This window comes from Eschscholzia californica, unplaced genomic scaffold, assembly GCF_041429995.1.
Source record: "Eschscholzia californica isolate CP2 unplaced genomic scaffold, dmEscCali1.0.p SCAF_5, whole genome shotgun sequence".
Lineage (NCBI taxonomy): Eukaryota > Viridiplantae > Streptophyta > Magnoliopsida > Ranunculales > Papaveraceae > Eschscholzia > Eschscholzia californica.
The window spans coordinates 53,554,523-53,570,164 of record NW_028238472.1 but is presented as its reverse complement, the minus strand read 5'-3'; the positions used below and the strand labels follow the sequence as shown (position 1 = coordinate 53,570,164).

At 36.9% G+C, this 15,642-nt stretch overlaps 1 protein-coding gene across 4 annotated transcripts; it reads left to right on the top strand.

The window, feature by feature from the left end:
• The first annotated feature begins 6,548 nt into the window (after positions 1-6,548).
• On the top strand, positions 6,549-15,037 carry LOC147540665 (uncharacterized). Of its 4 annotated transcripts, none has more exons than XM_086644762.1 (15): positions 6,549-7,335; positions 8,418-8,534; positions 8,638-9,900; positions 9,988-10,077; positions 10,330-10,452; positions 10,565-10,744; positions 10,858-10,944; positions 11,087-11,176; positions 11,300-11,389; positions 11,463-11,834; positions 12,245-12,529; positions 12,609-13,007; positions 13,420-13,663; positions 13,930-14,624; positions 14,724-15,037. In XM_086644762.1, exons 1-14 carry the CDS (start codon positions 7,251-7,253, stop codon positions 14,615-14,617), a joined length of 4,113 nt encoding a protein of 1,370 aa, XP_086500888.1. In that variant the 5' UTR covers positions 6,549-7,250; the 3' UTR covers positions 14,618-14,624; positions 14,724-15,037. The 4 variants fall into 4 exon arrangements, with proteins under 4 accessions (XP_086500888.1, XP_086500886.1, XP_086500885.1 ...); XM_086644760.1 differs by having other exon boundaries at positions 11,087-11,191; XM_086644759.1 differs by having other exon boundaries at positions 11,087-11,191; positions 13,930-15,037.
• The last annotated feature ends 605 nt before the right edge of the window (positions 15,038-15,642 follow it).

Below are 15,642 nucleotides of genomic sequence, written 5' to 3'. Positions count from 1 at the left end.
TTTGTTTGACAAACAAAATTAAAGATTTTAGTAGAAGTATAATGATGTGGTTTGATGAAATTGGGCCCACATTGAGCCAATTGGGTCAAGATAAAGACACTAGTTTGTTATGTGTCTCAATATCAACCACCCCCTCCCTCCCTAATAGTTTTTTTTTGATGAGATACCCTCCCTAATAGTTAAAACTACTTTATTTGTTTCCCATTCTAGGTCAACAAGCTTTCTTGGCATATTATAAAAGTAGATACTTTTAACACATGTATCACATTTTTCTCTCATTATTGTTTTGGTATGCCTGTGGTTCATCATTTTTATATGTACTTCATTTGGATGTCAAGCTATCATTAATTGGGAACTTTGAAAGGCGTCCACATAAGTTCTAAAGACACCCTCAACAAAAATAAATTTGGAGGAGAGTGTTTGAGAGACCCATAAGTGCTAAAGGCATCCACATGAGTATGTTGAAAAAAATAATCTCAATAAATAAATTTTAAGGAGTTAATTCCTATATGGCCCCCTACTTTGTGACCAGCTTCCTTTATGGCCCCCAAATTTCTGTAAATTCAAATATAGCCCCTTATTTTCATGGAAATGTCATAACTACCCTTCCCAATTAATATATTTTCAAAATAAAATTAAAAACAAAATCCTAAATTCCACCTCACTTCCCTCTCCACCGCTCATCTCTCTCCACGTCACCTATCTCTCCAACTCACCTCTCTCTCTCCAAGTCACACTCTCATGAAGGTCGCCGGCCGGAAAATTTTCCGGCCGGCGACCTTCAAACTTAAAAAAAAAAAAAAAACAAATTTTTTTTTTTTCACTCATCTCTCCCTCTCTCTAAAAATTCCGGCGAAGGGAAACCCCCTTCGCCGGAATTTTTAGAGAGAGAGATGAGTGAAAAAAAAAAAAAAATTTTTTTTTTTTTTTTTAGTTTGAAGGTCGCCGACCGGAAAATTTTCCGGCCGGCGACCTTCATGTGAGTGCTGACTTTTTTTTTTTTTTTTAAAGTTTGAAGGTCGCCGGCCGGAAAATTTTCCGGCCGGCGACCTTCATGAGAGTGTGACTTGGAGAGAGAGAGAGAGAGGTGAGTTGGAGAGATAGGTGACGTGGAGAGAGATGAGTGGTGGAGAGGGAAGTGAGGTGGAATTTAGGATTTTGTTTTTAATTTTATTTTGAAAATATATTAATGGGAAGGGTAGTTATGACATTTCCATGAAAATAGGGGGCCATATTTGAATTTACAGAAATTTGGGGGCCATAAAGAAAGCTGGTCACAAAGTAGGGGGCCATATAGGAATTAACTCAATTTTAAGAGTACCATAAAAAGGCCAAAACTCACTTCCATTTCTACATGAAAGGATGGCGATGTAGCAACCAACAATACATTATCTATATCATTTCCACTCATTTCCAATCGGTTTTGAGTTAGATGATTACAAAATTAACATAATATCATAGCTAGGCACACACGTGATAGGTTTAAAACACGTACTCGACGTCACCCGAAAAGAAAACAAAAGGAGCGAGTGAGATTAGTCCCACATGAGAGGAGAGCAATCTAGCAACCAAGATATAATGTCCACAATCATCTCTATTCATTGTCAATTGATTTTGAGTTTGATGATCATAAACTTAACAGTTTTCTTCACGTCTAAAATAAGGATCAATGAACTTGAATCATGAATAACAACATCAATTTCATAGTAACTCGGATGGGTCCAACTCCATCCCTAGTTCACTATTAGATTATTCTAATGAGTAGACAATTGACTCACAAAAAATGAGATTGAGATTGTTGTCTACTTTACATTAACTAAGATATTAAATATAAGAAAAGTGATTTAGGAGAGGTATGATCCCGTTCCCAACTACTTAGCTCACAATAATGCAATATCAAGTCACTTTCATATGTGAAAGTGGATCAACAAATAAACTAAATAAACTATTTTGCATCTTTTAGTCGTATCTGAAATTTGACTCGAATTATGAATTAACTCAATTTGGATTTATGATGTTGTTATTTTCGGATTCAAACGTGTCACACTCAAACAATGAGAAATGACGTGGTGCCAATAGAATTTCCAGATGTAGCGAAATGACGTGGTGCCAATAGAATTTCCAGATGTAGTTTGTACTGCTTGGGTGTAAACTGTAAAGTAGGACCATGTGTTGATTGGGCTCAAACTAGATCAGAAGAATTTATATAGGCACACAAGGTTTTTTTTCTTACTATGCACACTCTCATACTTTACTTGGCTAAGTCACAATCTTTAAAGTATAGACCCATAAAAGCCAAAAACATCGTCTTCGGTGGTGTTAAATCCCAATCATCTAAGTTTATGTCGTATAATTCAAATAAACCCAAAATAGTCACTCGGAGGAATTAGACTGCAACAAACATTTTGAATTTTGATTTGAAGAAAAAAAAAACACGAACTAGGAATTGAGGGCATCTTAACATAAGAAATTAGTAGTAGAGTATGTGAATGATAGCTAGACTATTGCTCTCATGGAAGAATAGATGGATATTATTGCTTGAAGAAGACATCTCTATGATTGTGTTATGGTACATCAAAAGCACATCATGCAGAAAATAAAAATGTTCTTTGAGTGTTAGGTTTGTAATGACACTTCTTTTTCAAGCCTTTCGCATTCCTCTCTAAAAGGAAAAATACATGTTGTGAAGATCTTTTGTCTACCTTAGTAAAAGGAAGCTTACCACTACTATTCAACTTAATTCGACTGCGGCATATGGTCGGACATAATTTTCTCTATGTCTAACCACACCAAAATGTAATTTCTATGATAAAGAGATCAAATTAGTGGGATTTTCCTTTTTGTAATTTAAAATTGTTTCCAATTAGCAGTTGGTGGTTAACATAAAGGTAGTTTATAGGACTCTTTTTTATGTCAAAGTTAGTTCTCTCTAGTTTAATTGATTGATATGATACTATATAGAAAGAGATTAGGTAATCCAAAAGAATGAGTGGAACCCTTTATAAGTGGCAAGAAGTGAATAAGAAGAAACAATAGATAACATGTCATAAAAAAGTGTGAGTGGGGAACCTCCTAATTAAGCTTTTTTGCCACATACAATTTATCGTATTATAAATTATTTGAGAGGATGTGATAATACTCTCTCTCTCTCTCTTAATTTATCGTATTAGATAATGGTAATAAATAAATAAATTAACCACATAAAGTCATGCTGAAAATTAATAAAATTATTAAAAGGGCTTGAAGTTAGGGCCGATTCCAAGTCGTGTGAAAAGAAAAATGGGCCGATTATATCACCTTTTATCATGTGGTCGCCCCAAATTTTGGGTTGTTTAGTATTACTCGAAGCTTAATTAAAGGGGTAATTTCATTTTAATCCCTAATTTGTAAAAAGTTAAAGGTTAACTCATCTCCTCTTGTTTCGTTCACTTCGTCACATCTCACCTCCATCTCATCTCTTTCTCTTCCATTTCATCATTTTCTCCGACGACAACATACTAAAAATTTCCCTCACTCTCTGCACTAGGATTTGGGGAAGATCCCCAAATCCTAGTATAGAGAGAGAAAGAAGTAAAAAAGAAAAAATTAATTATTATTTATTTTTATTTTTAAGTTTGAAGATCGCCGAAAAAATTTGTCTGGTCGTGACCTTCGCCGGAGAAGATGATGAGGAGGAGAGAGTGATATATGAAAGAAGTGGATGAAACAATAGGAGATGAGGTGACGTTTAGTGTTTTAAATTTTTGGGGATCGAATTCATTTTGACATGTAATGGTACTTCCGAAAAATATTGAAACATTTTTTGTTTTCGGAGGCCAAGACGAATTGTCGGATAGGTATGAACCAAAACGCTGAATTGGTTACAAATTAGAGGCTAAAGCCGAACCCTTAAATAAAATATAAAAACAATCATCTTGTACTACTAGTAGAAGTAGAACCATCTTTTGAGTTGGATTTTTAAGTTTTACTTTGAAAAAAAATATTATTTTTCCTTACAGATCAAGCTTCAAGAGGAGGTTTGAATTTGGGAGAAATTCTTCTCCTGGTCTTGAAACATTTTTATTTTTCCGGTAATTTCTACTTCAAAAATATTATAATTGACCTCATTATCTAAATACAAATATCTTACTTATCAATTTTTCCCTCTTTTCTCTTTTCCAAAGGCAAAAGTACTCAATAGAAACATCACAATCCAATAGATATAAAGAGTGATATCCTACTCTGCTTTAAAATGCATTTCCATACCAACCACTAACTTATTTTTTTGTTGCAAAAACTAACCACTAACTTTTTTTTTTTGTTGAAATTTACTAACCACTAACTTAGTTTGGGAAGGAGGACCATCTTCAACCTTTATAAGATGGGTTAAAGGAGAACACAAATATTACTACTCCATATTTTAGGGTTTGGTAAAGTGGGCTCTAGTACACTTTATCCCATCTATATTGATAATAATTCAAAATACATTGATGTTCCTTTCACTAGCCACTAGCTTTCGTAGTTTGAGTTTAGCCAAGAAAAAAGATTATAGTTTTGAGGCACTCCACCACTTTCTTCTTCTTAGAAAAGAAATTATAATCTACCACTGAATTTGACTTCTTTTCTTTCTTTTCTGAGCTCGAACCATGAGCGGAAGTCTACAAAATAGAAGTTGTATAAAATAATTCATTTTAGATGATGAAGAATTTTAATACGCCACACTCTGAATTCAATCAATTGAGATACTATTACATTGTCAATAGCTCAAAAGATTAGATACTACATCTTTGATCTACTGATGTAGCCTTTTTGTTTGTCGATTTTTCATTTCAATATTATCATTTTTTTATCTTTCACCAAATTTAACAATATACAAGAAAAAAAATAAGTTATTACCTAATGACTTCTCAGGCTGTTTGGTAGGATTCAACAATTTGATTCCCTTTTGTTTGGTAAGAAATTAAGTTAAGACCTCATTTTCATTCTTCTAACTTTCTATTACATAATCACTTATCTCCATTTTTGTATGGTATTCTCAAGGAAAAATAGATTTCTTACTTTGTGTCTTACTTTTGTACTTAGAATTTAGTGTTTGGAATTTTGTATTGATTCTCTATTTATACATTTATTTATTTTTTGTTCGAATGTCAAGTACTTTATCTATCTTCTTTCAACAAAAAAAAAAGTACTTTATCTTAATAAGTATTTTATACCGAAGTGTTTCAAATTGAAAACACAAGTTTTTTTATTGACAATGGCCATCAAATTCTTTAAAAAAAAGATTGTACGCATGACAAAGTCGTACGTCAAATCACTTTAGAATTTAATTCATCAAATAACTATAGAACTGACTAAAACAGATGTGTGTTGTTGGTCTCGTCAGATATTTACCCTCTGTATTTCTTATCTCAATTTACAGATTTAAAAATTATGTAAAACAAATACAATCAGAGTTTGTTTATCTTTTGTTATGCTAATGAAAAACTTTTGAACAAAGTGGACATCTAAAAAAAAATTCAATAATCTCAATTAAACGAGTACACATTAACAACAAACTTAATTGGGTTTTCTTGTAATGTGGCAACATTTCCCTCTTACAACACATTAACGTCGGCGTATTTTTGTTGTTGCAAATTAACGTCGGCTTTAGTCTTCAGTTTAATTTTCTACGTATTAGATAAGTGAAAATGTACATAAAAACTATTTTGGTTGAAAAGACTACTAAAAATAAGAAAATAAATAAATATTCAAAACAAATAAAAAGCTGCAAGAGGAACATGGGGATATTGATTTGTAGTAAATAGCACTAAAACACTGCAGGGAATCTAAGTTTCCCATTGTTGAAGAATACAAAACATTATAAAAAGAGTTTGAACAAAAATCAATCGTCCAACTTGTGCCCTTGGAACTTATTACTTTTTCTAGACCAATGGTCCACCACAAATGGGATCTCACCAAGCTAATGGTTGAAAATCTCTATAAAAATCTAACATTTTTTAGGGATAGCAATTCAAGTTTTTATAGGCAGAAAATGGACCCACCTATTGAATACAACCAATAAACTTATGGGGACAATAGCCCTTTTATTGGCCCAACTCAACTAGTATTGGAGTATTACTTTTTGAAAGACTAGTGGAGTATTATTTACTTGTTCCTCAACTAATGACACACCTTGGGGTACATTTGATCTAAAATTCTGAACAAAAATCAAAGTTACCGGAAAGAGATCGTCGGTTTTCAATTACACGATTGACGATAATAAAGAATGGGGTTGTTTTTTTATAGTTTTATTTTTCACTCATGTCAAATTGATGATCAACTTATGTTGTAATAGATTTTATATTAAGCTGACTTTAACTATATTAGACCTGTTAAAGTGTATGCTTTTGTTTTCATAGTTTCATTTTTCATTCATGTCAAACTAATGTTCGACATATGTTGTAATAGATTATGTGTCAAAGTGACGTTATCGAACTTGTTAAAATGTTTGACACGACCAATGAAACTTGAAGTCAACTGTAGTTGACCTATGTCACATTTATCTATGTCTTGATGGCTTCAAAGAAATCAAAGTAATAAAATGTTGTTTGACAAACCACAAAAAAAAATTCAATATTTTAATGAGTTAAAAAATCTCACCACCCCACTTAAGATATTCTAACACCAAATCTATTCTCCCATCTTTTCCATCCATTTCTTCCCCTTTGAACCAATTTTCAGCCTTTTCTCTGTTTTTTGCTCCGTGACTCTTGTCTTCTTCAACCTCTGTTTCTCTCTCTAGAAAAAACTATTATGATTGTATGATATGTTGTAACTTTGTTCAGCTTTCTAAAGTGTTTCTCTCTCTAAAATACCACTGTTTTTGAGCTGTGGGTTTTGCTTCTTTTTCTTTTCACAATCAAGTCTCTCTCTCTCTCTCTCTCTCTCTCTCTCTCTCTAACACACACCACTCTGGTTAGAGCCCTGTTTAATAATAAGTCACAGGTGAAACAGAGTTCTTCTTTCATCTGCATGGATAACTCAATTCACTTTTACAAATTTCAGAGCTTTTTCTTGGAACCCCAAAACTTGATTTCAACTCATTTTTGGGTTTTAACCAAACCACCTTCTTCTCACTTCTTCATTATTTCTGGGTTTCCTGTTATCTAACTTTCTTCTTACTCAAGGATTACCCATATCTTAATTTCACTTCCTTTACTATGTTCTTCTTTTCTATTCTTCTTTCAATTCAATTTAAGGGTTTGGGTTGTTAGGATTTTGAGAAAAAAATAATGGAGATCAAAGTGGGTTTTCCAGTACAGATGAAACTCTGCTTCATCACCATCTTCATCCTTTTTCCGGTTCAAAAATCTACAGGTAATAATGAACTTACTTTAACATTCTAATGTTTTTATTAGGTTTAAGATTTGATTGAATAATACCCATGTCATGATTTGATCTATTTGTTAATGGGTTAGATGATTTTTGTTAATTTAGGCAATTTTGGGGATCTGGGTAGGTGACTATAATTGTTTAAAATTTGTGGATTTTTCGATGTCGGTGAGTTTGGGGAGACAAGAACACTGTAAAATGTAACATAACTCAGCAACTAATTTATTTTATTTGTATTCGAATTTTTCGAAAATGGTATATTAGATGTGTTTCGTGCTTGAAGTTTAGTTTAATTTGCTTAGATTCCCAATTTTTCATGAAGTTGGAGATCAAATAAATCATGAGTAGCATTGGTAGTTGTTAATAAGAACTTACCATTTTGAAATTCGGATATCTGAGTAACTCTAGTAGCTCAATCCCACTAACTTTTTTGTGAAGATCTTCTTGTTATTTAAAGAATCATGTTTTTCGGCGTTCTAAGGGGTTGATCTAGAAATTGAGCCCTCCCGCTCTCTTATGTTTAGTGTGGTTAGCATTATTTAGAGGTTCATTGGCATACTAACTTATCCCTAATTATCACATGGAACCCGTTTTTATACGGTCTTGGCAAATTTCTATGACCATTTAATGTAATCTTTGTTGCTTAAGCTTCATTTGAGGTTTGCCTCAAGCAAAAGCAAAGAAAGATTCTCGATAGAATCTGTTGGGATAAATCCCACATTGGCTGTGGAAGGGGTATAGGGTGAGTTTATGAGTGTGGGAAAGGTCATACCGCTTGAGCTAGCTTTTGGGGTGAGAGAGACCCAAAATTATCCAACAAAATCTTATCTCCTACATGTAAATTTAGTTAAAACACCAACAAATAGGAGCTTGTAACGGTTTAGTAAGTGAATATTTGAACAAATGGGTTTCTCGTTATAATGATGTTCTTTTTTAATGGATTTCTCGTTATCTAGCTAAATCGTTCATACTTACTATTTACGAGGACTTGCTGGTGCTACAAAACTAATCTTAATTCAGATCAAAAGTTTGAACACAATATGGACTTACTTCATACTTTCTTTCAGGGTACAGTATATTGGCATCACCGAGAATTTCTCCTACTTTTTCTCTTAGTGAAGACAGTGTACCTAGCATCAACTATGACAGGATCAGCCCAACAAGTTCACCGTCTCAGCCTAGTGGTAAGAGCGCTTAGCCCCAATATTGGCAACTTTCTATTTGATATTTGCTGTTCAATTGCGACAGAAGTGTGAATTTCCTCGTGTTTCATTATTATATATGCAGGATCAGTTTTACAACCCCCTATGCTATTCCAGCCTCATGAATCTGCAGATGTGCCCCAACCCTTCCAAGAGACAGTACTGTCCATCCCACCTAGTTCTCAAGCTGTTGTGTCATCCCATAAATCAGCACCGGGGCCCCAAGTAAGGGAACAAACTTCGTCACCTATTAAGTCGGTAGCAGTGTCCCCAGTCATCCATGGAATTGTACCATCTATGTCTCGTAGTCCTCCATTACCTGTGCCACCACCAAAATCTAGAGTAGCTCCAGGAATTGTACCGTCAACACCACCTAGTGCACCAGTGGTCGTGCCATCACATAAGTCAGTACCGACACCCCAAATTGGTAGCGGAATTGAACCAGCCATGCCACCTACTCCTCCACTGATTGTGCCATCAAATAAGTCACCACCAGTGCCATCAAATAAGTCAGCACCAGTGCCCTCAGATAACCGAGGAATTGAACCAGCCACTCCACCTAGTCCTCCAGTGATTGTGCCATCAAATAAGTCCGCATCAGTGACCCCAGTTGATCAAGGAGTTGTACCATCACTGCCACCTCGTCTACCAGTGGTTGCGCCATCGCATAAGCCAACACCGGTGCCTCAAGTTGATCATGGAATTGTGCCATCCGTTTCGCCTAGTTCGCCAGTGATTGTGCCATCAAATGGGTCAGCACCAGTTCCCCAAGTTATTCCAAGAATTATACCGGCCACGCCACCTAGTTTGTCAATGGTTTTGCCACCAAACAGGTCAAAATCAGTGGCTCCGGTTGATCAAGGAATTGTGCCGTCGATACCACCTAGTTCTCCAGTGGTTGTGCCATCAAACAGGTCAAAGTCAGTGCCTCCGGCTCCGGTTGATCAAGGAATTGTACCATCAATAGCACCAAGTCAACCAGTTGTCCCATCAAATAAGTCATCCACAGTGCCCTCTTCTCAAGGAATTGTACCGTCCGCGTCACCTACTCCGGTTCGTTTAACACCAAATGAGTCAGCACCGACACCTCAAGTCATTCCACGAATAGTACCATCTGTGTCACCTGTTCCTCCACTGGTTCTGCCATCAAATAAGTCGGGACCAGTTCCCCAAGTCGTTCAAGGAATTGTTCCATCCATGCCTCCTAATTCTCGAAGGATTGTGCCTTCACATGAGTTAGCTCCGAGTCCTCGAGTACTTCCAAGAATTGTACCATCCATCGCACCAAGTGATCCTTCTCAAAGAGGAACCACAAAGAGGATTCCTATCAAAATGCCACTTGCCCCAGGTAGTGGAATCACTAATATTTGTCCCATCACTTGACTCTTATTCAAGTACTAATATTAATAAACCTTCTTTCATTTACTAAATGCAGCACCTTTTGAGTCACCACCCAAAAAAATTCCACCGAAGTCACCAATTATTCACGCATCCACTCCAAAAATAGCTCCCTCAATGGTACCAGGTGCTCCTTATGATTATACTAATTTGATCATTGATTCGAGACAGAATCCTCTTTATTTTACTCCAATTAATTGAAATCATATAAGGAATATAATGAAATGAAACATAGGTAGACAAAATGAATCCAGCTGATACATGCTGAATATTTATGTTGATAGTTTAATTCAGTAGTGATAACCTAGCTAATATTGTTAGCTCGTAGGCAATGAGAGAAAATTACTTATACTTGTGAGCCTTTACGCTTGTTTTGCAGGTCGTGATTCTTCTCCAACACTACCTCCTCCATTCACCGCCACTCATAAAAGACATGGAATTCCAAGTGCTGCTTCACCTACACCGGCCCATTCTCCACCAATAAACCACACCTCAAAAAACAGTAACTTCCAAGTCAATCGTTATTTCTAGTTAAAAAATTGGATTAGAATATAGAAAGTAAAAGATTGGCTTATAACTATCAACATCTTTCGTGATTTGTTTTCTTTTTGTAGCCTCGTCACCGACACCTGCACCTTCAAAGTTGTCTAAACCCGTGGAAAGAAATTGGTTACACAGTCCTGCATCTTCACCCATCCATTCATTTGATAAGTATCACCATTCAAGGAAAAGAGCAAGTAGCCCTGAACCCGCACCATCTCGTACATTTCCTCCGCCTATGTCTCATAACCAAGGTTTGATTTTTTTACTAGCATCTATCTCGTCTGAAAAAAAAAACGATTCGTCAAGTCAGATCTTTGAACAACCGAAAGCTGATTCTTTTGATTGCATTTTTATTTTCTTCAAGGTCCTGTAATTCCCCCAACTACTTCACATTCTCCGGCAGTGCACCCAAAGAGGCGAAGCAATCAATATCCTGCATCGTCAATTCATGGTAATAGAAATAGTTCAAAAGTCATGCTTACAAGTTGAAACCTTTAGTGTATAAGCAAATACATATCATATATATATATATATATATGTATTTGTTTGTAATACCTTTTTATGGTTTATTTAATGTTTATATTATGTCACAGCCCCTTCAGTTGCCACGGTTGAACCACCCTTTCCTTCAACGGTCAGGCACCATTTACCCGTGTCTCCTCCATCAACATTACTAGCACCAGGTGTCCCTTTACACAGTATGTGACAATATTTATTATGTCTTTTTTTAAACTTGTTTCATTGACAGAAATGAAATCTAAGTACTGTTTGATGACTGTTACTATATGATATAATTTAACCACTAGGGCATGTTCTTCCTCCTACAAGTTCAAGGAAACCAAAGTCACCATCACCACCACCAATTACGGCACTACCGCCTCCGCCTCCCAATCAAGGTATATATGTCGGGCTTTTATTCAGCTTTTGATCTTCCTTGGAGATTTGACATAAGTTTGATTTCATGTGTAGATTGTACTGCAGTAACATGCATACAGCCATTAACGAATAGTCCTCCTGGGTCACCTTGTGCCTGTGTATTGCCGATGCAAGTTGGATTACGTCTCGGTGTTGCATTGTATACATTTTTCCCATTAGTTTCAGAGCTCGCTGAGGAACTTGCAGCTGGGGTTTTCATGAAACTAAGTCAAGTTCGGATAATGGGTGCAAATGCAGATGGTCAGCAGCTAGACAAAACAGTCGTTCTTATTGATCTAGTTCCACTTGGAGTAAGATTCGATTACACTACAGCATTTCTCGCCTACCAAAGATTCTGGCACAAACAAGTTTCCATAAAGGCTTCTTTCTTTGGTGACTATGAAGTATTATATGTTCACTATCCGGGTATATATAACTAAGCTTCTTATTTATTTTCTTTATAACTGTGGGAATAGTCCCATATAGACAGAGAAGAGTCTCATAATCAGAAATATAGTATCTACGGTCTCTCTATTCATTGCCAATTGGCTTTGAGTTGAATTCAACAAACTTAACATGGTAGCAGAGCTAGGTCCACAAGTGATAGGCCGGACAGTCGCGCGTAGTCCACGTCACCCAACAAAATGAACATGTGTTAGACTCAAAGACGTCACACGTTAGGGGGCGTCTAGAAATAATCCCCATGGAAAAGGGAAGTCTCCCAATCAAGAATATAATGTCTGGGGCCTTTAATCACTAATTCCCAATTGGATATCTATAACGTTAACAATAACTTGGATATCATTAGCTGCTTTAAACTTGCTTCTCGCCTTCAGGTCTTCCTCCCTCGCCCCCTTCGTCAGCCTCGAGTATAACAACAATAGATGGAGTACCATACCCTGGTCATGGAAGTAACGGAAGGACAATTCAACCTCTAGGAGTCGACGTGAGGAAGAAAAGACATGGTGGACTTGGTGGAAGCATGATTGCTATCATTGTCTTATCTTCTTCCATAGCTGTAGCTTTATGCATAATTGGTGCTTGGCTTCTCGTATTGAAGTGTTTTCGACGTGTTCCTGCATCAACCCCACTCCCACTAACTTCTCTTTCAAAGCCATCGGGTAAACTCTAGTGGTTTCGAACAACATCTTAATTCGTATTCCTTTATTTCCTTTTACTCATTTTATTGTTGTTGTTCAGCCGGTACTGCTGGGTCTATGATGTTCGGAAGTGGACCCAGTTCAGCAGCATCAATGTCATTTGGCTCAAGCATCACAACATATGCCGGATCTGCTAGAACTTACAGTGCAAGAGAGATAGAAAAAGCCACCGATAACTTTCATTCTTCAAGAATACTTGGGGAGGGTGGATTTGGCCGTGTTTATAAAGGTATTCAAGATGACGGGACTTTGGTAGCTGTGAAGGTCCTTAAGAGAGATGATCAACAAGGTGGCAGGGAATTCCTTGCTGAAGTTGAGATGCTTAGCCGCCTTCATCACAGAAATTTAGTCAAGTTGTTAGGTATATGCATAGAGGAGAACGCTCGTTGCCTCGTCTACGAACTAATTCCAAATGGCAGTGTTGAATCTCATTTACATGGTAATTTCAATTTTTTTTGCACAGTACTATCTTCTGCTTGTAAGCATTAGGGACGACGGTATCACCTTGGTATTAGAGTGGGTGATACCCGGTCACGACCAATCCTAGCCGAGTAACTCGGCTGAAATGCGGTCGGGATTTCACTACCTCTTACTCAAGTTTATAAGACATACTCATTACATAACATATAAATACATATGATATTGGGGTTCTTCTATACACTTAGACTTCGACATCGGATCGTCTCGGGCTATCCTACCCCTGATCCCGACATGATCCACGCGTTACTTGGGTAGGTGGGTGGATCCACCAATCCCAACTACTAGTTCTGCTAAGGAATATGATATCGCTTTTTTTATTTTCTCTCTTATCCTTGTAAGAATGGATTGGATGTTTCCTTCATTTTTCTCAGGACCAGACAAGGATACTGCTCCACTTGATTGGGGAGCCAGAATTAAGATTGCACTCGGTGCAGCTCGAGGTTTAGCATATCTGCACGAAGATTCAAGTCCTCATGTAATTCATCGAGACTTCAAATGTAGTAACATCTTGCTCGAACATGATTTTACTCCCAAAGTAGCTGATTTTGGATTAGCTAGAACGGCTTTGGAGGAGGGAGACCAGCAGATTACAACACGTGTTATGGGAACGTTCGGGTATGAGTTTCTTTCTCATGATATCTGGATCAATGTTAAATATAATGTTTTAGAAACGAAAATAACACCCATTTGTCATTCCAAGGTTGAAAATGTTCTTGTTTCTTTCCCTTTTCTTTTTGAACCCCATTTTTGCCACATGGCCGTTATAACGCTGTGATGACTCCTCTTCCATTTCCAAAGTATTTTTTTTCTCCGATTTGGGATTTGATTACAGCTTAGCTCATTTGTCTTGTTCTAATAGGGACCTTTTTATTGTTTTGCAGTTATGTTGCTCCCGAGTATGCAATGACAGGCCACCTTCTCGTGAAAAGTGATGTTTACAGCTACGGAGTAGTCCTACTCGAACTACTAACAGGAAGAAAACCAGTGGATATGACACAACCGGAAGGTCAAGAGAATTTAGTTACTTGGGCTCGTCCATATCTTACGAGTAAAGAAGGATTGGAAATGATAATTGATCCATCTCTCGGGGCCAACTTTCCATTCGACAGTGTAGCAAAAGTAGCAGCAATAGCTTCAATGTGTGTTCAACCAGAAGTTTCACACCGACCGTTCATGGGTGAAGTTGTTCAAGCCTTGAAACTAGTCTGTAATGAATGTGATGAAACAAAAGAAACAGGAGGATCGGAAAGTTGTGGACAGGAACAAGAAGACTTGTCTGGTGTCGATATTGACACTAGAACCAGCACCGATTCGGGTCATTTGCCAGAATCTTCACGTACCCGTTATTCACTTCGAGAGTATAACTCTAGTCGCGAAGCTGGTAGAGAGTTATCAGCTTCAGATGTGTTTAGTACGTCTTCGAGAATCGATAGACAAGAGTCTGGGTCGTTTCGGAGGTATTCTAGTTCCGGGCCGTTGAGAACAGGAAGGACTAGAGAATTTTGGCAGAGAATTAGAGACCTTTCGAGAGGTAGCGTTAGTGAACATGGAACTGATTTCAGGTTTTAAACATCAGGTTATTCGATCTTTCAATCTCATTAGAGCCACCTATATATGGCAGAAACGGGTTTTTAAGCGTGGTCATCTGATATATCTTCGAATATATAAAATGTAGATTTCCACGACTAGGAAGACGACACGGCAATGTGGCATAACTTTGTCCATGAACTTGAAAGAAGTAATTCTGCAGACCCAGGATGGAGGATGGAGAGAAACTTCATAGCATCATAGCCTCAAAAATTGTGCCCATTTACTCAGATCTGATTCAGCAGAGAGTTGTATGGAGGAGTGAGAATGAAGGTACCCGTTTACTCAGATCTGACTGACTCCCAAGTTTCAAAATTGAAGAACAGTTTTCGATTTGTATTTATTCCTTTCTATGCATATATTAAAATGAGGAAGGTTATAAATACATCAATTAAATTTTCATACGCATCTATCATACTAGTGACAGAAAAAAACACTCTTCTTCTATGACATTTTTGTCTGAATCTAAAAAATGATTTAACAAGCTCGAACAATCCTAGGATTTCATGCCCTATAGTTAAGGCGTATCTCGAGAAAAAAAATATTATGATGTTTAACCGAAGATAACGACCCTATATTTTCATGCCCTATAGTAGTTACAACATATATTGGAGAAAATTCATATAGTTGGGCTTCTTTAATCTGTTCATCTAAAATCTGTGCCAAATGGTCTGATTTTTCGTGGCCAACCACGACCCGCATGGTGACATGGCCAACCTCGATTGAGCATGTTGTTTCTCACTTCTCAGCTAATCAAGTCACGTCTCCTTTGTTGAGCGTACACCCATAGTGCAGTTTCTGGACATTTTCGAGAGACACGTGAGACTTGTCACAGTCCTCCATTGAAGTAGACAGTTTTGTTTTTTTTGTTAAGATTCCACCATCCTACTCAAAAGGTCTCGGTATTTACTAAGTTTGTGTGTACACGTATAATTCAGTCTCCAAACACTCTTGCGAGCGAATTGAGACTATTACACTTTCGAACCATGGTCAGCTCCCAAAGTTTA

Bases quoted from the DNA above. Each gene is read 5' to 3' on its own strand.
- LOC147540665 (XM_086644760.1), top strand. From the start codon at position 7,251: ATGGAGATCAAAGTGGGTTTTCCAGTACAGATGAAACTCTGCTTCATC. The intron at 7,336-8,417 runs GTAATAATGAAC...ACTTTCTTTCAG, and splicing joins TCCGGTTCAAAAATCTACAG to GGTACAGTATATTGGCATCA. The intron at 8,535-8,637 runs GTAAGAGCGCTT...TTATATATGCAG, and splicing joins TTCACCGTCTCAGCCTAGTG to GATCAGTTTTACAACCCCCT.